The sequence below is a fragment of the Pleurodeles waltl genome, chromosome 7 (genome assembly GCF_031143425.1).
Source record: "Pleurodeles waltl isolate 20211129_DDA chromosome 7, aPleWal1.hap1.20221129, whole genome shotgun sequence".
Taxonomy (NCBI): Eukaryota; Metazoa; Chordata; class Amphibia; order Caudata; family Salamandridae; genus Pleurodeles; species Pleurodeles waltl.
Genome location: NC_090446.1, coordinates 160509783 through 160535233, shown reverse-complemented (window position 1 = coordinate 160535233; position 25451 = coordinate 160509783). Strand labels below are relative to the sequence as shown.

The 25451-nt window shown below is 44.4% G+C and overlaps 1 protein-coding gene across 2 annotated transcripts in view; it reads right to left on the bottom strand.

Annotated features, from left to right (window-relative positions):
* PREX1 (phosphatidylinositol-3,4,5-trisphosphate dependent Rac exchange factor 1) overlaps positions 1-25451 on the bottom strand; it is a 718002-nt gene that overhangs the window by 483249 nt on the left and 209302 nt on the right. For both annotated transcript variants that reach the window (XM_069243446.1, XM_069243447.1), the window contains exon 3: positions 4313-4384. In XM_069243446.1, the coding sequence (XP_069099547.1) occupies positions 4313-4384 (72 nt within the window). The remainder of the gene's footprint in view (positions 1-4312; positions 4385-25451) is intronic.

Sequence of the window (25451 nt, the reverse complement as noted above, 5' to 3'; positions counted from 1 at the left end):
TTACAGGAAGTATAAATTTGAACATCAGTATCACATATTTTTAGCTTTCTAATACACTTAATAATAACAGATTATGCCACAAATTTACTGGATTTTCAGTTTAACAGTGGAACGGAGATGAGCTGTGTGGGTCCATTGACTTTGCAGCAATCGTCCAAGAGAGTTACAAATCTCCACCATGAACCTGCACTCTATTAAAACCTTTTTGCCACCAACTAAACCAGTATGAAGGAAAATGGCTCCCTGTTGCAGTTACCCCCCACTTTGTGCCCGATATTGATGCTGACTTGAATGACGTGTGCTGGGACCCTGCTAACCAGGTCCCAGTACCAGTGTTCTTTCACTTAAAAAATGTACCATTGTTCCACAATTGGCACATCCCTGGCACACAGAGAAGTCCCTTGTAAAAGGTACCAGTGGTACCAAGGACCCTGTGACCCAGGAAGGTCCCTAAGGGCTGCAGCATGTGTTTTGCCATCCTAGGGGACCCCTCACCTAACACATGCACACTGCCATAGCAGATTGTGTGTGTTGGTGGGGAGAAAAAGGCAAAGTCGACATGGCATCCCCCTCAGGATGCCATGCACACAGAATACTGCCTGTAGCATAGGTAAGTCACCCCTCTAGCAGGCCTTACAGCCCTAAGGCAGGGTGCACTATACCACCGGTGAGGGCATAGCTGCATGAGCAATATGCCCATACAGTGTCTAAGTCTATTCTTAGACATTATAAGTACAGTGTGGCCATATTAAGTATATGGTCTGGGAGTTTGTCAAAAACAAACTCCACAGTTCCATAATGGCTACCTGAATACTGGGAAGTTGGGTATCAAACTTCTCAGAATAATAAACCCACACTGATGCCAGTGTTGGATTTATTAAAAAATGCACACAAAGGGCATCTTAGAGACCCCCTGCGGTGAGGGCCTTTGTGCCCTCTGAGGTCAGAAACAAAGCCTGATCTGGGTGAAGGTGCTTCACACCTCCCCCCTGCAGGAACTGTAACACCTAGCAGTGAGCCTCAAAGGCTCAGGCTTCGCGTTACAATGCCCCAGGGCAGCTAGTGGAGATGCCTTCCCCCTGGACACAGCCCCCACTCTTGGCGGCAAGTCCAGGGGAGATAATGAGAAAAACAAGGAGGGGTCACCCACCACTCAGGACAGCCCCTAAGGTGTCATGAGATGAGGTGACCCCTGCTTTTAGAAATCCTCCATCTTGATTTTGGAGGATTCCCCTAATAGGATTAGGGATGTGCCCCCCTCCCCTCAGGGAGGAGGCATAAAGAGGGTGTAGCCACCCTCCAGGACAGTAGCCATTGGCTACTGCCCTCCTGACCTAAACACACCCCTACATTTAGTATTTAGGGGCACCCAAGAACCCAGGAAATCAGATTCCTGCAACCTGAACTACAAAGAAGGACTGCTGACCTACAAGCCTGCAGAGACGACTGACGACGACAACTGCTTTGGCCCCAGCCCTACCGGCCTGTCTCCGGAGTCGAAAACCTGCAACCTGCGACGTAACCAACAGGGACCAGCAACCTCTGAAGCCTCAGAGGACTGCCCTGACCCTCAGGACCAAGAAACTCCTGTGAGCAGTGGCTCTGCTCAAAAACAGCAATATCTTTGCAACAAAGAAGCAACTTCCAAAGAACTCACTCTTCCCGCTGGAAGCGTGAGATTTCACACTCTGCACCCGACGCCCCCGGCTCGAGATCCAGAGAACAAACACCACAGGGAGGACTCCCCGGCGACTGCGACCCCGTGAGTAGCCCAAGGCGACCCCCCTGGACCTCTCTGGACCCCCACAGCGACGCCCGCAGAGAGAATCCAGAGGCTCCCCCTGACCGCGACTGCCTGTAACAAGGGACCGACGCCTGGACCAAGCACTGCACCCGCAGCCCCCAGGACCAGAAGGAACCGAACTTCAGTGCAGGAGTGACCCCCAGGCAACCCTCTGCCTAGCCCAGGTGGTGGCTGGCCTGAGAAGCCTCCCCTGTGCCTGCCTGCACCGCTAGGGTGAACCCCGGGTCCCTCCATTGTTTCCCATCTATACCCGACACCTGCTTTGCACACTGCACCCGGCCGCCCCTGTGCCGCTGAGGATGTGTTTTGTGTGCCTACTTGTGTCCCCACCCAGTGCTCTACAAAACCCCCCTGGTCTGCCCCCCGAGGACGTGGGTACTTACCTGCTGACAGACTGGAACCGGAGCACCCCTGTTCTCCATAGGCACCTATGTGTTTTGGGCACCTCTTTGACCTCTGCACCTGACCGGGCCCTGAGCTGCTGGTGTGGTAACTTTGGGGTTGCCTTGAACCCCCAACGGTGGGCTGCCTATGCCCAGGAACTGAGACTTGTAAATGTCTTACTTACCTCACAAACTAACCATTACTTACCTCCCCCAGGAACTGTTGATTTTTGCACTGTGTCCACTTTTAAAATAGCTTATTGCCATTTTAACAAAGACTGTATATGATATTGCTCTAATTCAAAGTTCCTAACTTTCCTGTGTGGAGTACCTTGCATTTTATGTATTTACTTCAAATATTGAACCTGTGGTTCTTAAAATAAACTAAGAAAATGTATTTTTCTATATAAAAACCTATTGGCCTGGAGTAAGTCTTTGAGTGTGTGTTCCTCATTTATTGCCTGTGTGTGTACAACAAATGCTTAACACTACCCTCTGATACGCCTACTGCTCAACCACACTACCACAAAATAGAGCATTAGAATTATCTAATTTGCCACTATCTTACCTCTAAGGGGAACCCTTGGACTCTGTATGTACTATTTCAAAGTAAGAAATAGTGTGCACAGAGCCAACTTCCTACACGGTTCAAATCCCAACCTTTGTCATGATTGTATCTGGTGCTTTGTGAAATACCTGGGGGGGGGGGGCGCGGGAGGGGGAATCTGCACCTTAACTGACATACCAAAACTTATCTAAATCCAGATTTGTCAAACGGCATCAAAAAGAAATTTTCAATAGAAAGTGAGACATAACCAAAACTGTAGCATCATCAATAGGGACTATATATACAGCAAGAGAGATTTCGAAAATACTATAATACAGTGGTTCCCAACCTTTGGGCTTCTATGGACCCCCATTTTATCATTAATGGAACCTAGGGACCCCCCACTGAATCATTAATGGAAACCGAGGACCCCCCCACTAAGTCATTACTGAAAGCTGGGGACCTAAACTGTTCATATTTTTTTATTTTCTAAGCAGTCACGGACCCACTGAGGAGGCTTCGTGGACCCCCATGGGTCCCCCGACCACAAGTTGGGAACCAGTGCTATGAGATTTATTACGATAGTTTAGTATTGGGAGGGTCCATGATTCAGGAAAGACGAAGCCTCTCGTTAGTAATGATCTCAATCTGACCCTTCAACAATTGTGATAAATAATTTATTACACTCAGCAAATGTGTGCTTTAGATCATGGTGCTTGTTGAAGTGAAATAGTAATAAAGTTAAATAAAGCTAATCAGAGCATAATGGGTTAAATCTGTACAGTGAGAACAAATGAGAGTAAGTCGTGACTATGGCCATAGTTTTCCTTTGTAAAGTGATTCTGCATTGTCATCTGTGAGTTATTTTTACCCTGTGATTTCTCAAGACAGTTAGTTGCAATGGTGTAATAAATGTGTGAATCTGTGTTTAGCAGTACACTTGTTTGAAATAACATCGACCACATGTGTTTTAAACGGCATGGAATAAACATGGATAAAAAAACAAATAAAACCAAAAAGGGAATGCCTAAAACATTTTATATCAGTTGTTTCTGTTTTGCTGCTGACAAACCACAACGTTATTTGTGTCACTGTGAAATATATTTAACATGTGAAAGGAGACATCCAATATCTGTCGCTTGACAAGGGAGGAATCTGTAAAGAAAATTAACTGGATGCAGGTGCACGGATGTCATCTGTTCGAATTATATCGAACATCACTGACATGCTACAGGTATGAGGATCATTGGAGGAGACGTGCATTTCTGTAAATACTTTACCTTGCAGCGATATTTAATTGCATTCATTCGTAATGCTCACAGTGAAACAGATCTTTGCCGACAAGTCTCTGAATTCTTATTTCCTGGTTTCCTTTTAGGTACCCTTCGCCAAAGCTTTACTGGCTAAATTATTTTAACATATCGAATAGAGCATGCGACTCCAACCAACAGGAAATAGCAACTTGTAAAAGCAAACTGGCATAAGCACTGCCAATGTGTTTTCCAGAGCAATAATTCTGAATGAAAAAGCAGTAATGCATATTCCTACGAGAATTTACAAGAACTGTGGACTACATACCTTAACGTTTTCTTCCGTAATATACTTTTCTGCTTTATCCACTGCATTTTGTCTGATTCGGTGAAGAAACGCCTGGGGAAAAAACACACATTTTAGTCTTCTTCTAACAGCTTATTTCCTTAAAGATTAAACCACGGGCATAGTTTAAATAATTTGAATATGGCTGGCAAATCAATCTACACCATTACTAGAGGAACTGGAAAAACAACACTGTGTGCCCGTCACATTTGTTTGTATAATTTGGAATTTGTGTACTCGCCACATAACATTGAATTCTTAATTTGCGCAATTTAACAATCTAGTTAAAGCAGATAATAGGTTCTCAATAATGCTGTTCATTGCACCTCGCAAAACACTTGCAAAAAAGTCAACTCTCATCTGTTGATTACTGTAACTAGGCATTACTACATTTAACAGTGGGGGCGACCAAGATGGCTGTCGGTTTTTGAGTGAGCTCCCATCACAATCTATTCACATCCTGCCTGACAGCTCCAACCTAAAACCCGCCTGGCAGGCCCTCCGCTGTGCAGCGGTGATGGGAACACCAGAGGCCCTCCATCCGGTGAAGGGGGGGCTGCCCCCAGCATGGCTGACCCAGAGGGGAGGCGACTAGAAAATGGCGGCACTGGCGTGCTCTGCCTGGGGCGTTTGCGGCCATTAGTGAAGACACCGTTGGGGCCAGACTGTGGCAGCTTGCCAGTCACTGTGAGGTAGGTGGGTGCGGGCGGTCTCTAGCTGAGCTGGATAAAATCTGAACCCTGGGTGCGGAGGAGAAAAAGACCGCTCTGACCAGGGGTGGGGAGGTAGGTGCAGCCTGTGAGACCCTCAGAGACTGTTGTTTTTCCCTCCCGCCCCGTGAACTGTGGAGTGGGGCCAGTGGAGAACTGCCCTGGAGGCCTCTCAGTCATGCACCGGTGGGGCAACACCGTGCCTCATCTTGGCTGGCTCCTGGGCACGGGAGCGGCCATGTCTGATACTAGGAACCCTACGGACATCAGAGGCCCCTCACAGCACAAAGCCTGTGTTGTTGTGTGAGGGAGTCTTCTGGTGTCTGTCACAGAGACCTCCATGCTCACCTTGGGCTGCCTCAGGGCCTTCTTCCTGCCTGTGAAGGACAGTGTGGTGCAGTTGAAGCGAGGAGCAACTGGGAACTGCAGGGGCCTGTGAGGCCCAACAAGCGGGGCACTCCTACATTGGAAGATCAGCACATGTAGGTGGGGGGGGTGCCTTCTCACTGTTGAACTTGCAAAGCAGGATGTGCCCCCCTCCCCAATCCTGACTAGATCTTCACTTGGTGGTTTTGTGGAGGTGCAATGATTGGTTGGTGCTCAGCAGGCATTTACAGCACCGGATGGAGGATTAAGAGGCGCTACCTGTAGAGAGTCTGTGCCACATCGAGCAGCCGTTTGCCAGGAGACCCTTTAATATAGGCATATCACTCTTTCAGAAGCACCTTATCCAGTGGGTGGAGTAGGGGGAAATCTACTCTCCCCTAAGGTTCTTGAGTGTGGGTACAGCCCCTGCCGACTGCTCGTGCAGCCCTGGCAGGTGGGTAGAAGCAGGGGCCTCTTGCACCAGGACATCCTGTGTCCTCGCCCCGCTGACCTCTTCTCAGTGACTCATCGGCTACAATCCTCCAAGCTGGCTGCTCGTTCTGCCCCAGGGCAAGTGGCCCAGCTTTTTGTGGTCTTTCTCCACAATCTCCTGCACCCTACTCTCCACTCGGTGATACGGTGTGACAAACCCTCACAGTCAAAAGCTGCTCAAACCAAGATGGACCAATAGAGTACAACTGCAGTGGACAACAGAGGTGCGGTAGGAGGGGCCTCGCTGCGCTCACCACCCCTGCCCCACCTGGACATGATGGCCATACTCAAGGCGATCCAAGACGCCAGAGAAGAGGTAGAATCCAAGGTGGAGGGAGTGCATGTTGACCTCTCACTCATCTAGCAGGATCTCCACAAAGTGTCGGAGAGGGTGATGGAAGCTGAAGCAATAATATCAACAACTGAGGATGAATTTATCTCTCAACCCCAAGTTTCTCAACTAACACACTGGGTGGCAGTCCTGGACGAACGAACAGAGAACGCTGAACATTGCTAACGCAGAAACAATTTGCTCCGGATTGGCTCACCAGAGAGAGTTGAAGGAATCAATATTGACAATTTCCTAGAGAGCTGGTTCCAATCACGGGTCCCAGCCGACAAGCTATCCCGTTGCCTTGTAGTGGAGAAAGCATATTGTGAACTGAATAAGAAACCTCCTCCCAGGGCCCCTCCCCATCCTGTTGTGGCATGCATCCTCAATCGCCGGGGGAGTGACACCATCCTCTGCGAGGCCTGGACCCAACCTGATCTGCAACACGTTAATGCAAAGATATTGATTTTCCCAGACTATTCAAAAGCAGTTCAGCACCTCAGTACCTCCTTTGAGGTGGTAAAACAGAAGGTCAGAGCACTCCACGTCCGATATATGTCTCTCTTCCCCACCTGCCATTTTTGCCTCATCCACGTACTTATTTGACACTCCTAAACATGCCTGGGAATGGGCTATGAAGCAGGGGCCACTACACCCTCAGATGCTGACAGCCACAGGGGGAGCTGAGGTGAGGACGGGGCACCCATCGTACCCTGCAAGGGAGCCCCGGAGGAGATGTACTAGAGCCTGTAAGACAAAGTTACCACGAGATGAGATTCAGTGAGCTTGTCTCCGGCGGACACAGTGCCTCGCCCTGCGAACCAAGAGACCTCCCTCTCTGGCACCCCAGAGATCTTCAAATCCAAATATGTTTATCTGAAGTACTGCCTTGCATGAAATGTATAAATACGTCTCAGGCCTACATGTACTTTTAGCCTCAAAATATTGCAGAGTACAGGGCTCAGCGGGGTGTGGGTGAATGTTACTAATGACCAGGTGACGATCGTTCATTGATTTCACCTAGTGTATATTTGAGTGACCTTTTCACTGTAATATGTGGAAGTCTCCCTTTTTCTTGCTTGTCTATTATTGCTGTCAGGCATGGTATCCTCACAGGGTGAATGGGACTCCAGAACATATATGTGTACTTTCCCCAAATAGTTTCTAATATGTTCTTTATAGGAGTGACAGATGCTTCATGGGAGGAAGCTTGGGGAGGATGGAAGTTGGATGAAGGTATATTGTTTTAACTGTTGCTGTTTTTTTTGTTTGCTTTCTTTTTAGGCACTTGCCGCATGGGCTACTCGGGGTAGGTTATCTGAGTGTAAAGTTCAATCTGACACAATCATACTCTTTTTATGCCCTGTGCAAGGGGCTTGAAATCAGCCTGAGTAAAGATGCAACAGATTGGCTAAATGTCGTGAGGTGGGGAGTTTGTTTACTATTAACTTTTTATTGGCTACAGGTGTTGCTTCATGTGTATGCTTCATCATTACGCATAAAAGCACATCAACACACAACTACAGAGTATCCAACACGCCATGAGCCAAGACCTGGCTCTTCACACAATACGACATGACCACACATCTCATATTATCCTGCTTGCTTTTAGACCTCAGGTCTACTTGCATGAGACCAATTAACATCCTGTCTTGGAATGTAATGGTGTCCTTGACCGAGTGAAACGTACCGCAGGCCTGAATTTCACTCACCGACACCTCCCAGCAGTATTACTACTTCAAGAGATCCATCTTATGGGTAACCATTGCCCCTTTCTGGCACGTAAGGGCTATGATAGGGTCTTCCATTCGGGTTTCTCACGTGCCACCCAAGGGGTGGCCATCCTGCTAGGACGCTCCTTACCCCTAACAGTTTCAAAAGGGGTTTGAGATCCTCATGGTCGTTTCCTGGCCTCAGAATTGTACTTCTCTGTTAATTATCTGAGATCATTCAAAGTGCAGAGAACACATTACAAATGTTGCTGTTCACCCAAAAACATATAGGACATCGCTCACTTTAACTTTAGGCTTAACTTCTCCTGTGTTTGTGCACTGCCAAACAAATATATGATGGGGTTTTCGTGGTTTAATTGAATCATTCAAAATACGAAAAAAACTAAATTCTACATCACCAAGTGCAGGGTCTACTTCTGCTTGACGTGTTTTCTTCTGGTAACCTTACAGACATACTTTTAAGCTATCTTCTCACCTTTTTGCAATTACCATTTCTGTTTCTGAACAAGTGGAGGGTGGCGGATGGATTGTTGTCTGCTCTAGTCAAAACACCCTCTCTCTTCAGAATATACAGCCACTCAGACAGATTCAAAAGGCCGGTCCTACGGTTCTCACCAAAGTGCTAGAAATGGACATTAACAAGATGGAAGCAAACAAAATAAAACTTTGAGCTACCAATGAATATGGCGATGTAAAAAACAGCTGTGCCCTGTGCCACTAAAACACACCCTTGCCACACGTGTAACGAATTTACTTTAGCCCAACCCTACCACACAGGCTCTGTAAGAAGTAAGAGAATGGCTGATTTAAATAACTTAACAAGTTAGTTAGATAAAATAGTCAACACTCAAAGAGACTTTTGCTAATAAAGTGTCCCTAAGGTTAAATTTACGGAGAGATTGTGAGTCAGGTCCTGTGCTGGTTAAAAAAATGAATTCGTGTTACTTGTTAAACCTGGTGTGTAAACACAGCTGCACGTCAAATTTTAATTGGTTATACCAATTTAAGGGAACATCTCCAAAGTAAGCTGCCTTGTTTATGGAGGAGGAGAAGGGAGCGCTCAGACCCACAATTTTTACAGATGTTCGCCATGTCTCACACTGGGAATATAAAACGTTCAGCTTATAAACGCCATTTGGTAGAGTTTACTCTTGTATACATCTTTCTTAGGGAAATTATTAATGAGCCAAGTAGGCACCATATTTCGAACACAAATCAACAGATTAGATTCACATCACCTCTAAGAAGCAGGTATTGGAAACACGGGAACTGCTTTTGCTTGGCCTTTTCAATCACTGTTATCTTTATCCAGGCACAGCTTGCAAGATGTGTGGGTGATTAACACAATCTGAACTTGATTAGATTCTATGCACCAAAGCATGTGTGTAGTGCACTGTGTGTGTGCGCTTGTATTTCTGTAAGGAATGCACTTAGGCTTACTTTACATTCATACACTAATTGTTATAGGGTGAGGAGTTGGTGGGACAAGAGATACAAAATGCAACTTTGGTGAACGCACACAATGGAGTATTGCTCAGGATATCCAGAAAACGTAAGGGCTTTTTGTTGCTATACATGTGAGCAAGTACATTACGGTCTAATGCACTGGTGCATGTTATCACTTAATTCAAGTGAAGTGGGTTAATCCATGTAGTATTTAAAAAGCATGAATAAGGAGAAGGATGTAAGTACAACAAAATACAGAATACTTTGCATTTTCCTAGCTCTGTGCATATGTTACTGTTATATCTGCATTGTGAGAGGATGGGCAGAGTTAACTAATGTATGCTAAGGCCACACAATTAAGCATAATGCATTCCATGCATGTATCACTTAATTAAGTTACACTTGCATGATCTCAATCAATCAGTGAGCATTTGTACAGTGCTACTATTGACCAATGAAGGCATCCAGGCGCTAGGTTGCTGGGCTGAGTCAAAAAGCCAAGTCTTAAGTCCGCCAAGCAGGGTGATGTCTGGAGGGGAAGGCCGTTTCAGGACTTGGCGGCAAGGTAGGAGAAGGAACGGCGTAAACTGTAGCTCTGGGGGATGCGTGTTGTCTGTACGAGGGCAAAGGAGGACGAGCAAAGGTGTCTGGTTGGTAGAGTTTCAGGTGGTGGTTGATGTATGCTGGTCCTTGGTTGTGGGGGGCTTTGTAGGCATGTGTCAACAAATTGAATAGGCATTTTTCTAGACGGGGAGCCAGTGGAGGTTCCTGAGGTGGGGGGGGTTGATGTGGCTCCATTTCGATAGTTTCAGGGTGAAACTATATGCCGAATTCTGTATAGCATGGAGTCTCCTCATGAGTCCCTGTGTATAGTGCGTTACTATAGTCCAGCCGGCCTGCGACTAGGGCTTGAGCGACAGGGAGCCATTAGAGGTGTCTTTTAAGCATGCAGAGTGTGTGGAAGCGGGTAATGGAGACTGCATTAATTGGTTGTTTCCTGGTGAGTTTGCTGTCCACCATAAAGTTCTCTCAAGTTCGTCAACAGTTGTACCTTAGATATGTGTAAAAGTAACTTTCAAAACACATGTTTTTTGTTTGTGGATTGGCAAAACCAAGTAAAAATTTCAGAATATTTTTTTCTTTTTAACTATCAAATTAATTAACTCCCTTTTCAGGTTGTAATTGGAAACAGTTTCCTATTGATGGCACAGCAGCATTTACCTTTCCCCTGATCTCTCCAACACATTACTTAAATGTTGATGAGAAAAACAGATTAGGTTTTTCTGGTACTAGGAAGAGAGATAATGAAGGTCTGTTGTTTCTTTAGCTTACTGGATTGACAATTATGCACATCATATGGTGGTGTCACTTCAAGCTACATCCAATATGTGCCTGTGAACTAGCCATGGCTGGAACATCTGAGCTACAAGCATGTGCTCATCTCCTCCCATATTCACCCCTCCTTACTCCTTATTTAAAGTGAAAGAGAAATGTGAACAAAGTGCCACAGCAGAATACTTGAAAAAAGTGTATGCTGCCACATAAAAGTACCTCAATCGTCAATATTTAAAATATTTCCTAACTCTCTCTAACTTCAAGAGAGCAACATGAATTGAAACAGGCCTACTCGTAACCAGCATCTACTGAGGGCTTATCTGTGGGTCCTAGGTGGGCCTATATGGAGTTTATCCTACTGCAATCATTAATGCTTACTCTAAAGTACTTCACGCAACAGAAATCGCAGACCATATCACCTAACTTAAGCTTGATGCCATCTTCATCATAGGAACATGCTTTACGCCCACATCTGTGCACATCCTAGACTTTCTTCTTTCCACAGGCTACCTCATCCATAGAATGGACTGCACACATAAGAAATTGAGGAGGCCTTGCTGTCATCCATAGGTCCTCCTTATCCCACACACTAGGCAATCTAGTAACCTTGAACTCCAAGGTGTGCTGACAAGCCATTTTCCACTTTCTCCTTCCATCTCATCTACAGACCTGCTGGCCAGAACAAGGAAGAATTCTCAGACCTCCTCACCACCTATTCCAGCTGACATTCTCTTACCAATTTCTAGGGTGAGTTAAACCTCCTAAACAATACACGCTCAAAAACGTCAAGAGACATTCTTCAACCTCAGAGATACACTCAAAGTGGTACAGCATGTCATAGAACCAACACACTACGAAGACCACATCCTTGAACTGGTCTTCTCAATATCACCAGCAATCTAATGAAAAGCATCATTACCCCTGGCCTGGATAGACCACTTTGCCATTCCCACCTTCCTCCCCCCACCCAATCTCTCTGTTCAGCGCCCTACCAATAAACCAAGGTGAGCACAAAGGAGTTGCTTCTAGGATCATGAGGCTCTTCCTAGACTTTCAGGATTCACAAATCGGAAACAGGATGTGCAAATTCTGCAAACAACTGTTAAAACAAAAGATAACATGTAAAAATGAAGAACACTGTACAATACAGCCTTGAAACAGGGCCTTGCCATCCACAGCAGGCTGAGTGCAGGGCCTGGCTGCATGTTTTATTTTCAAACATATGTTTAGGTATTATAACCAAAGCTAACCATAACTTCACTTAAACCTTTTATTTTTCAATGAATACATTTATATTTATACACACGAACAGACAGACAGATATATTAATATTTAAAGGCTCATGCGGGGGGGGAGCATGCCACCTCCCCATAAAAACCAAATCAGCCATGAGGAATTATGTTCCTGGGGCCTTAAAATTGGTCGGGCTGAATGACCTCCTTCCCAAAAAGGATGCTTGCTTTAACCCCCAGGCCCTGGTCCTACACGGGGTGCTTATATTTGATAAGGGCAGGCTTTTTTTCCTTTTTTTTTGTTTAGTTTACAGTGTATCTTTTGAACCAAACCCCTGAGTGGTTAGGTATCCCTTATCCTGCTCCCTATATGTTTTCTTTTATTTTGTTCAGTACTCAGGTACTGCGTCTCCGAGTCCTAAAATTGCTGCTTCAACGTATTTGTTGATGTTGTGGCAGCCAGTCAGATGTAATCTACTGATCTATTGGTTCCACGGATCCTCCACAGTATAAAATGTACATAGATTTTGAACCCTAATTTCTCAAAAACTACTGAAAGGAATTGCACTAGATCATAAATAAAGAGCATGCATTTTGGATCAAGATCTAGCTCTCTGACACATCTGGTGCAATTCTGTTCCGCTGTAGCGGTGTCTAATTTTCCTATGAAAATTGCACGTGAAAAGCGTGTTCAGGGAAACCCCCTTTTTCTTGCTCCCTGCTTGACAGTCACCCTGAAACTTTCCAGGAAGAAGTTGAGATGGATGACTTTTTTCAGCTGACAAAATGCAATCATAAAACTGTAAAAAGAAAGACTGTGTTAATAAACATGGCACTGTGTGAATGACAGTAATACACATGTGATTAAAAATATTGGGGATTTTTGGACATGGATGATGAAAAAAAAAAAATTTATATATATATATATATATATATATATATATATATATATATATATATATATATAGATATGCTTTGGGGGTTTGGGTCAGGACCTAGCCACAGACCAGGCCCAGTGCCCAATTCCATGTTCTGCACTGCTGAAGGCCGTGCGCAACATGGGGTTGCTTGCCTGCGAGGAGTTGGACGCAGGGCCTCGCCACAAGAACAGGCCCTGCAGCAAACCACACACCATGCATGGTTGGACACAGTGCCTGGCCGTACTAGAAATAGGTACATGAAATAACTATAACTCATGTCGAAAGTAACTATAACACGCGTCCTCGCCATGGACTGCTAATTACCAAACATATTGCATCATGATGACAAGACTATGCATGGAGGGGGGGCAAGTTATAGTGAAGTTCAGTCGTGGCAAAATATGGCCACATCCTAGAACCAATGAACAACATTCACAGGAGATGGTTCTGTCCACTCACACTCTCACTCATAATCACCTTATCCTTGGAGAAATCATTTTACCGATTATGTTTTTCTCAATACATTTGCTGCCATGTTGATCAAAGACACCCAAACTCACTTGGCAGTTGTGGTGTTCAAGCAAGCCCAAACTGGTCCTTGCCAAACGTGCAGGCTGTCGACTGAAACAACTCTTTCAGAGAGTCTTATAAACTTGAGCTTTAAGCGTGAAAGTCTGGATCAAACATTGCTCCTTGCAAGCTGATAGGAGCAGAAAGCACACAAAAAAAAGAAGAAAAAAAAAAACAGAATAGAGGAGTATTTATTTTCACTGAGTCTAAAAATGCTAAGTAGATTGTTGTTTTTAGCAGCTGGATTGTTTTCCTTGTGCTATAACATTACATCTCCTCGAAGGCATTACGCAATTCACAACCACGGCACATTTAGCAGCACTCAAGACTGATAGATTTCTAATAATAGCAATATCTGGTACCCAGAGGGCTGGAGTTGCATTAACCACTGAGCGCATTTTCAATCACAGTCAGGGAAGGCGTTAATTAGGAAGCCGCCGCGCCTATGGAGATGAGAGCATCTTCAGCCGTGAAGGCTGCATAGTTTGGAGCTTCCTCACTGTTTTCCCCTCCAAGAGTATTTATAATCTCTGTAGGATGCCTTGATGTCTCCTCAAAGTCAAAGGCGTGTTTTCTTCCTTCTTTAACACCAAACTTGTTGACTTTTGATCAGTGGTGGCCAGCAATTCTAGAAGGGGGGGATGGCGGGCGGGAAGCACACTCACCCTCATTCTTTCACACATACACGCACGCACATCCATTAACAACACTCATCAACATTCAAGCATGCACCAAACAATTATTTAAAAAAAAAAAATCACACACACACTTACCTTCAGCCTTGAAGGTCCCAGGAGGTTTGGACTGCTGCCTTCCCCCTCTGGCTGACCTTAGGTCAGCCAATGAGGGAAGGCAGCAGTCCCAACTTCGTCACAGAATGGGAAGGGCTCAGTGAGACTGCTGACACCACCCCACTCTGTGACGAGATGTCACTGATTGACACTGCCCTGGGTGCTTCAGGGCTTAAACCTGAAGCGCCCAGGTTGAAGTCCATAGGTGACGCTTCCCTCGTCACCAGGGGGAGGGAGTCGAGGCACCTTTGCTGAGCCGAGGAGGTCACGCCCACAGGAGCTGTGACCTCCTCAGCCCAACAAAGTTCAGCTCAGGAAGCCAGGGGTCTGCTCACGCATGTCCCACTCCTGGCTGCCTGACCTGAACATGAAGAGTGTTTGTTAGGCTGACCTTTGCTCAGCCTGACAGACACTCTTCATGAGGGGCAAAAGGTGAGGGGGGCGTGGCCCCTCCGCCCTAAAGGACGGGCTGCGCCTGCTTTTGATGCTCATGAGATGAAATACAAATGGCCGCCGAGGGAGTGTGCCTTTACAACTGGGCTCCATCAAAGCACTAGACCTCCAGCAGCAAAAAGAGATGTTCCAAAAACCTAAACACCCAACACATTCTATGTTTGATTTAGATTAAAAGAATACAATTCATAGCACTATCTTGGAATAAGACTACAAGCACTCAATGCTAAGCCAAGAAAATCTTCATTTTCCCATAAATGTTTCTGCAAGTTTGGGATATTTCGATAAAAGTAATTGAAGATATGTATACAATACTTCAAAATCAACCACTCAGTTAAATGCTTGGCCTTGTCGCTGAAGACAGTGCTTGCCCTACACAAAAGGCACAACTATACAGTATTCTAAGTAAACCACTCTATTGCACATGCTGCTACTCCTCTGGTTCGAAATGGTGAATAAATACTATCCCTTTAGCCATTCACCCCAAAAATTTGAGGTCTATTTCATGACTTTATAAAAATTAAGTTTACGAAGAGAATTGTTTTTCCCCTCTTTTTATCAAAGACAGAACAGGCACTTGTGCTACAGAGCATACGCCTCGCTACAGCAGTGCTTAATTAACACAAGTTTTAACATTTAGTATTATGCACTAAGTGAAAAATAAGCGGTCTTGAATGACGTCTATGGCCTAAAATATTTACAGTGTAAATGGGCCTGGCCTGGCCTGATTCTGACAAGTTAGGTTAAAAAACGGGATATTTGTTCCTACAAGATTACTGCTTTAGGAGCAAACTTGTACTTTTTAATGGGATTCAAGAAGAATTCCTGAAGCACCCTTGAAAAAACACAACAGTTGTGGTTTTAGAGGAATAATTTACGTGGGTAAGTTTAATATTGTGCATATGAAAATCTGACCTAAGTGCGCAACACACTTTTAATCTTTTTCAAAGATCTTCACATAGGGGAAAAAAAAAAATCTTCACAAAGGAATCTTTGCACCTACCTAAAATATCGGGTTGTTGACTGACCATTACAATCCTGAAACGCATGCTACTTTCAGTAACAGGAGTAAATATACAATCATTTTAAGGGGAGGGAAACTACCAGCAAGTGATGTGCGACTATCCACTAATCTACAAATATACATGGGTATACTCCTAATTTAGCAAGCAGGGCCACTAAGCAATGCCCACACACCTACCAGTCACCTTAGATTTACAGTTGCAGAAATTCCGCCCTGCCCCTAAAACTTAAACAAACTCGACCTCCCACCCCGCCCCTAAAACTAACCGACCTGCGCCCCTAAAAAGTAAAATAACCCAGACCCCCAACGCGCCCCTAAAACTACGGTGACCCCACCCCACAAAACTAAAACTACCCCGACCCCCACCCCACCCCTAAAACTACTGCGACACCCCCACCCCACTCCTAAAAATAAAAATTACCCTGACACCCCACCCCTAAAACTACCCTGATCCCCACCCCGCCTCTAAAAACTGAAATTAACCTGAACCCCCACCCCTAAAATGACAACTACTGCCAACCCACCCCTAAAACAAACTACAGCGACCCCTGCCCCTAAAACTACCGTGACCCCCCCCACCCTCGCCCCTAAAACAAACTACCCCAACTCCCCTCTGCTAAAAACTGAAATTACCCCGACCCCCCACCTAAAACACTGAAACTTCCCCAACCCCCAACCCTAAAAACTAAAATCACCCCCACCCCACCCCTAAAACTACCCCCAACCGTACCCCAACCCCACTTACCTGGCTGCGTCCTCTCCCGATCCCAAGTCTATTTTCCTCTGCCTTACCCAGGCATGTTCGTTGTTCAGGACATGAGGGGTTAAGGCAGGAAAAAAACAATCATTGTTCACAAAAGCGTTGTTCCGCTTTCGTGGACAACGAACCTCGTTGTTTAGCAGTCATTGTTTAGGCTGTTTCCCTGCAGGCCCCTGTCTATATGCCAACAGAGCCAAGAGTCTGGTAAGTTACTGACGGAAGATACAGCAAGACCTACTGATCAATCGTGAAAACTGGTCTGATTTTCAAGCCAAGCACGCAATCCATGATTAACTACATGTCCTGTTGGGATCCTCGAGACAAAAGTGCTTGCAGATTTCATACCATGATGTTTGTGGTAGACATCATCAGTAAAATGTATTCTTTTCAAACTAATCCCATCACAGTCTACTCAGGAAATGCTTGTGAATATCCTAAATCAAGTGAAATACTACAGTTAATATAGATGGTCTGATACAGTAGAATACTATTTACACTTATTTTAGTGCTTGGCAGACCAGTCGATAGCAGCCCCTATTTTTATCAAGCAGCTCTCCACGGGGCAGATAGGAAACTTGGGATGCACCTGTAACGCAGAGCATTGTGTCTGCTGATTCAATCTCCTTAGCAGAAGCAATAAAGGAAACAACTATGGGAAGACTGTTCCTCACAGGAGGAAGGATGGTGGGAAGTAGCCGAAAGGCAGTGGGTGTGGCAGTGTGGCAGAAAAGCTGTGCGTTCCCATTGAGTGCTAAAACACAAATGAAAAAAATAGTTCCCCAATGTCAGCAGTGAATGAATACAACCCATCGAAACAAAATTATGTTAAAGGAGCAATGTTCCAGGGGCGGGCCAAAAGCAAAATTAGGGAGCAAAGTTATCATATTAGGAACATTAAATTAAGATAGATAAGAAGATCATCCAATCATTCGTAAGGTTCTGACTCAAAGCCTACTGGTTGTACTTGACTGCAGACAGCAGGTCTTATAAAACAGACTCATCAGGCAAAACCCAAAATATAGGTTTTAAATAAGGCATAATGCCGTGCAATATCAAATCCCAGAGGTAATACCGTTAAAAGGTGCCCAGCATATAGCTGAATGGGCTTTTTTCCCATTTCATATTTTTTCATCACAGTCAAACTGACCTTTGTGCACCAAAAGTGCAACAGGAGCAACGAGCAACGTGCAGCGGTGCACTCGACATGTTAATCACTTTATCCCTCAAGCCTATTAATTGTAGCAAAAAGAATATAAGAAAATCATAAACAGCATGACTGCAAATTTGACTCTTAAACAGAGAGGATGCAGTCAGAACGAGCAAAAGTGGGGCAAGACAGACACACACACCCCAGGTATAGAATGGGCAGTCAGACCGGTGTATTTTCTCTTATATACAAACAGGACAGCATTTGCATGTCGAAAATCGATGTTAAAACAACAACACTGAGTACATAATATTAATAACCCACTATATCGCCATGCTTAGTACAGGTTAGTGTATACTTACTATCCTTTAACTATGTGTGTGTGTATATATATATATATATATATATATATATATATATATATATATATTTTTTTTTTTTTTTTTTTTTTTTTTTATTTATGTTTTCACTGAAAACAACAAAAGGTTACAGGGACCTTATAGTTAGGTTCTGAATTTACTCATACAAAACCACAGAAATTCAGCAATTAAAGTTATTCCAAATAACTATAACTTGCGCCATAATAGATCTATAACTCATGCCCCCATCATGCAACAGCCAAAGTCATTATGACAATCTCCCCTCCCCTTTACCTTTATAACCTAGTGCATTAACATAAAAGAAAAACGGATTCTAAAAAAGACGGCTGTTGACAAAGACTGTTATGGTCGAAACGCATCAAGGCTTGACAAGCCTTGTAGAATGGCTTTGTAAATAAATCTCGTCATTATTCTGAAATTGTTGGGAGTGCCGTTTTCTACAATTCATTTTGAGACATATATATATATATATATATATATATAAATATATATGCTACCTCAGCTCTTTTCTGGAAAGTTTCGGGGATATCTGTCAAAGAGGGGGATGAGAAAAAAGTGGGTGCTAAAACGCTATTTCACCATGCAATTTCCATAGGGATTTTTGAACCGCGATACAGAGAATATGCTTAACAGAAATACACACCCTTACAAGGCAATCCCTAAGGTACCCCCGCACCAAAATCACCTAAACAAATATATTTCCGTTTGACAGCCCCGCAGTACTTTCTCAGGAGATTTTGACAGCTCCTGCATAAGTCCAGCGGGACCCAGCACGGCCTCCAGTGTGGTCCCACAGGACTCCTGCGGGTGCCAGCACAACCCGCAGGAATAGAAATGAAAATTAAGAAAAGGAATTATGTGGGCTGGGGGCAGGCAGTTGGTCACTCATGGGGGCATGACTGCCTGCAAGGGTTGGGTGAAGGCACTAGCCGCAGGCAAGGCCCTCTGGCTAACCCCACACCGGACTGAGACAAAGGTTATGCATAGCGGGCGGTTTGCCACCAGTGAGTAGTTGTGCGGAGAATTACCTGTACTGCTAGCTACACTGCAGCAGGCCTCACATATTGCATCACCATAGATTTCAAATGTCAGTGGTATTACGTAAGAATGGTGAATTTCAGTGTTTGTTTCGTTTTTAATGTTTTTTTTTTTGATTAATGGAAGTTCATTCTATGAATACACACATATACACACACACATACGTATCACAACAAGCATTTTTCGGCTTTGACAGGGGTATCACGCTCTACATAAACGCTAACAGTACACTGCAATATAGCATTGAAAGGGGCATGTAAATGACAACTGAAAAAAGTTCAATTATGCTCATACATATTCCAGCCTCTGCAACTAATAAAACTATTCAGAAAACTCTGAAACCAGAAAAAATAAAAGCAGAGGTGCACTGAACCCTAGTTAACACTAGTAACACTTCAAAAATTAACGTAAGAGTAACATGGATGTGCGAATTACGTTTGAAGAGCCCTGGGAAAAAAAAAAAAAGACTCTTGGGTTGTTATTTTTGTTGTCACATTGTCTTTCTGTTGCACTTCATAGTAGTAGGGCAACACCTGCCGTTAGGACAGTAGTCACACATGCATAAAAAAATGGGCTCATGTCAAGGGATTGTAAACTGATTGCTTATTTAGGATGCAGTGACATTTACAAACAGAAATATTCAAAACTCCCTTTAACACACAAATCAAAATGAATATGGCTTATTCTTAGTATACTAGATCGATGCGCTTTCTAAGCTCCCTATTTCACATACAATTAGGTTTAATAATTAGTACACGCCATGCTGTCTAAATTCTTTCTTTAGTACAACACTAAGTGAACTAACGTTTGTGAAGACAAAACCATATACTCAAAGGAGGACTGATCAACATCTTACTTAAATACCTAAACTTAATATCTAGCCTTTTGCGCTTTTCGAGCGTGAGGGGAGTGGGGGGGGGGGGGGGGGGGGGTGCGGGTGGAAGAGGGGAAATGGGAGGGGCAGGGAATTAATACCAACAAAAAAAACACTTAACTGGTGCTGCCAGCTGCCTCGCACTCCTCTGTTTCCTGGTCCCAACATGAAAGACATCCCTGTGCAATCCCCGTGCTCAGCTTGAGAACAGCACAGGGATTGGCCTGAGCGGGGCTGGTTTTCCACTCGCTCAGGCACAGGGAGTCTGTGTTGTTTCTCCAACCAGGGTGTCAAATACAGCTGAGTTGGAGACACCTAACTGCGCATGTCTGTTTGGTCGACCTAGAACGGACGGTCTAACGGACATGCGTTGTTAATGGCACACTCCGCTCTCCCATGGCCCGGGCCCTCCCTGTACAGGCTGGCTCAGCCAGCAGCAGAAAAAACAAAACGATGAAATATCAATTTATTTTTCTGCTGCTGGCTCTGAGCCAGCGGGACAGCACTCCTCTGGTCTTTATGTTTCTGGTGTTCTGAGAACTCAAAAGGCATTAAATAGCTATCTTCCTCTTTTACTAACAACCTGTTTCTTAATGTGGGGTTATTCCAATCAAGTCTCAGATAAAACGTGCCTTTGTTACCTCTACAACGATTTTGATTCCTATTCTGTCACACCACTATTGGCTTTCAGCAACACTTCCTTGTGGAAAATACAGGAAGAAAGGGAACTGTTGCTATGGGTGTTCACACTCATCTACTCTCCTCTTTTTGTTGAGAATTCAGTAGGACTACCTGAAGAAATCAGCCACACGCCAACTATGGTGCTCCTCAACAGAGAGCCAGCTTGGCAGCCTATGACAGTGGGGGCCCAAAAGGTTCCCTGCCCTGTTTGAGGGAGCACCCTGCACATCTCCCCTCGAAGCTACCGGAGGGTGTCTGTGATTAAAGTTGTTTTCCTCTTACTGAGAGCCGTCAGTCGTGTGGCTCAGTGGACTAATGCACACAGTCCAGAGATCTGCATTTGACTTAAAGTCACAGGTTCGAATCTCTGTGGGTCCCGACTTGCCTTTCATCCTTCTTAGTTAGATCAAATGCATATCGTGGAATTGGGTAACAATAAACATTTCTTATTTCAGCAGCAAGCTACACTTCAGGGGGAACATGCAATTTACAAATAAAAATAGTTATGTTAAGCTGCACTCATCACTTGCTGGAACTAGTGTAACTCTACACTAAGGATGGCAGCGCCCTGTAAAGGGAATCATTGTGACTATAATGTTTCATACATTTTTCTTACATATAGCTGTTTTATCATGTCCTAAACTTGAAGCAATGGGACTAAGACCTGTTTCTTATCAGATCACCGCTGCAAAATTATTGTTTTATAAAGAAAATACTGGCTATAACAAACAAAAGGCCTCCAAAATGTACTTGTAAGAGAAAATGTAGCTTGCAAGAGAAAATATTATTGTTTTCTGTGTGACAAAGGATGGTTTAGGGACTCATGAGAGCAAGTAGGGAGAGAGGGGGAGAAGGAGAAGTTCAATCACCACTGACTGCCCCTTCACCTAAAGAGTGGTCACCAGTTGCATCACTGCTGCCCTTTAGCATAGGCACCATAAGCCATTGTGCCCCCTAACCCTGAACCTGGGGGTCACAAAAGTGTCCTAGAGCCACAAAAATGACCTCATAACCATGCTGGGCAATACACCAGTCATGCAACCAGATAGTCAATGCACCCTGGATCCAGGTCTTGAGGGCTGAGACCATGAGAGGTCAAATAAGTAAAATTAAGTCCACCTATCCCTGTACTTACGGTTGCAACCAGTCATCAAAAAGAGAGACTACCTTAAATATGAGATTGATATCCCTTTTACAGCGGTCAGAAAAACGGCTGGAAATATCTGTTCCTAAAGCCCAGGGGTTGACTAACCATAGAGGGTCCACTCCAGCACCACATTGCTGGACATTTCTTGCCACAAGCAGGATTTAACCGAGATACACCATTTTAATGTTTCAAGGTCACTAAATTATCTTAAGGTAATTCTGGTACACAAGTCACCCAGGGATATCAGGATTTTTCATCCACAACCAACTGATCCTGAAATACTGGTCATGCGCCTACACTAATCTCAAACTTCAGCTATGAGGAACCAGGACTCCTTTAGCCTGGAGGAATGCAAATTGTTTTGACTGCACCTAAGAGGATTATCGGACTTCTATTCAACCTTGATTTATTTCCACACAAATTTGATCGAGATTCTGCTTATTTGTTTAGTAGGTAACACTTTGTGGAAGCACATCAGTCGGTTTTCCAGGGCTCTCCTTGACTGCATCACCAGAGATTTTCAGCATTCTGGAACACTCCAGAGCTGTCAGTGGTGTTGAACTATCATTGGATATAATTGACCAACAGTATCATATGAACCAAACCAGACCACATTACCCAGAGATGCTCTGTGGAAAGGTGAATAGGGACACAATCGAACAGTCATATTTGCAACAAGTTGGTAGGGCTACAGCCTTCGGACAACCACCACACGTTTCCTTTCTTGCTGTTCCATACATTTTATTGTGCTCTGTAAAGACTTATTTATTTCTGACAGGAGTGGGAGAGGTCAAGCACGAGAGAGAAGGTTTGATTCAACCCTCACATCAGCTTCCAAGGGCTTGGCCTTGACAGATGGATCATCCCGGAGGGCCACAGAGGATTTGGAGCCCCACCTTTCCATTGGAAAGCCAATACTCAGCATCCTTTTAGTTGCGAACATTTGCAAATTCACTTTTCATATTGTCATGTGGTCACTACAACCACTGAGATCCTTAACATAAATTATTTATTTTCTGTTGTAACAGCAGAGTTCAGGGTACATGCACTATTTTGTTTTAAAAGGGTATGAGGTCTGCTTCCAACAAGGTGCACTAAGAAGGGACTGGTGAAATACCTACTTGTGTAAACAGAGCAAACTTTGTGTGACATGCTGGTAAGAGATACGATCACCGGTGAAGCAGAATGCAGGTTGTGTTTTGTGCCATTACACTGAAAATGGACGGCAGACTGGTTCAAGTTGTGTGTGATACAGACTCCTCTATACTGTATATGCGTCATCATACACTATGCAAATCTGACTGACAGACTCTGAAGTCTTCATTCCCAAGCAGCCAGACTATACCTCAAACTGCATAAGGAGGCCGCGTGAAACCCACCCTCAACGCACTCTGCAAACTCAAAATGGAATCCATTGTCAAATCCAAAGCTATTTTCACCAGCCCTCAGTACCAGCACATCGAACCAACAAACAATCTCTGGTACAATTGGGTGCACAAGGTCGTAAACTCTGGAACACCCTCAGCCTAAACTTGAGATCTCACCCAACTAAATCCGAATGAGGGAGCTTCTGAAAACGGAACTACTGTATTCAGACTTCATCACCTAACCTCAACAGATAACAGATGTTGATACTTAAGAAAGATCGCGTACATGGTTGCTCATCAGTTTGACTGAGCTGTGACATCACCGTTATATCACTCAATGCATTATTTCATCCCCATGTTAAGTGCTGTTAGGTAAACAACGTAGGACGTGTAGGACTTCATAAATCTTTCTAATAAATATTTTAGCGTGAACTAAACGTGAAGCACTGTGGCAAGTACGAGTTGTCTACCCCATAACATCCCAAAAAACATTTCAGAAAAGTAAAACATGGCTATAAAACAAACAGAAAAACACGGAAAATTAGCATGAACCAGGAAAATGACACTCTTAGGAGGAAGAAATGTGATGAGGTGGGTGTCATGTAATCCAACAATCACTGTCAAGGTCATGTTCCGCTGACATACCAGAGCACTACGCACCAGGGATTTTGGATACATTTATGAATAAATATGCTTTTTAGCCCTCCAAATCCGAAAATGTGGAAAGAAGTGGTCGTCCTGTTAGTGATAGAGTGGATGGGGGTGGGAAAGGAAAACGCCGTGAGGACTTGACGAGTTTAAGAGCTAACAGAACAGCATACATAACTGTCGAAACCTTAGATTGACGTGCTATAATAACGCACTGAAATAGGACGGTAATGCATATGTGATCCACAGCCACAAGGGAAACCTGCTTCCCATTAGCAGTGGCTTCCAGACTTGCTTATGGAATAATTCTACCCAAGTTCACAATTCACGCTAAATGATCTGGCTGACTGAACTGTTGCCAAGAAACCTTGCCGCAGTTCCCCAATGACTGATAAAAAAGGGTATTAGCTTTGGTACCACTAATGAGCATGACGATGTACCGATCTTCTGGTTGAACTTGAAAGTGCAGACAGACATCAACCATTCCAGGTGCCCTTGCACTGTATGCTATTCTATTTCAAAAAATGAAACCACATCGCTTAAAAAAATGTCTGTCATGTGTGACGTCATCAGCCAGTTCTTGCTCTTTTGACCACGGTAATTTGCAAGTCGTGACCTGTTGGCTCTTACTTGAGATGGGGAAAATAAAACTACAATGGTTTTGGATAAAAGGGACTCCAAAATGTTTTTGCTTTTCATCTACCACCATGGCTGAAATAAGAACTGACCTATGTCAAGCTTAAAAGTGACTATCGGACTTCGGCATATTTGTACAACTTCCATAGATTCCGTTTTGTAGGAAGTACAGAGCCTAAAAACACAAAATACAAAAAAGGAAGGGGTATAAATCAGGTGCATGTTCTGATTCATTTACTGCTCATGGACAATAAATCTCAGTGAGACAGCATTAAGTCCCCATCGGAGAAACATTAACTTACAACAAGTATGGTCAAGTAAACTGATTGCAGTGTAGTTTACCAGTTCACCTCAGCCAGGACATACGATATCAAGTGTTTCACATCAGCCCCCACGTAGGCAGCCTCCTCCTTCTGTGCCCCAGTGTTTTTTACAACTATCCACCCTGCTCCCAATACCACCCACAGAGGGGTGTGTCCACAGTCAGCTGTCTGTGTGCATCTACAACGATTTGTGGTGTAGGCTGGTCACGTAGTAAACCATTTGGGGCCTGCGCTTTACGCCACCTAAGGCAGTGACCAAATCACATCGAGGGTGGGGGCTCATGCCCACAAAAAAGAGGCACGCCGATTGGCTGGCATGGTTTGAACCGGCAAACTGGGCGCGATGAAGACAGGCTTCGTTTCGCTTGAAGGCGAACACCAAAAGGAGCCCTCCCCCGACTGCAAGAACCGCCAGATAGATAACACCGTAGCCCAAAAAAAAAACCAGCATTTGCAATGCAACGGGTCTCGCATTTCTCCGAGTAAGAGCTATTAGCAGCTGTAACTCGCAACCGGACTTTTCTTGCCACATGAAAAAGATCGCGCGGCTACAGTTCACTCGTAGTAACGGGCAAAAGTGCAATTAACTATGTAATAGGGTCAATGTCATGCAAAGTGCTCGACTTTTGCCAAGTGAGATCGAGCTGTGAAAAAAGATAAAAATAGTCCACAAACCAGATGGAAAACCGCGAGCCTTGCATGTTTTCGAGGAGGGCT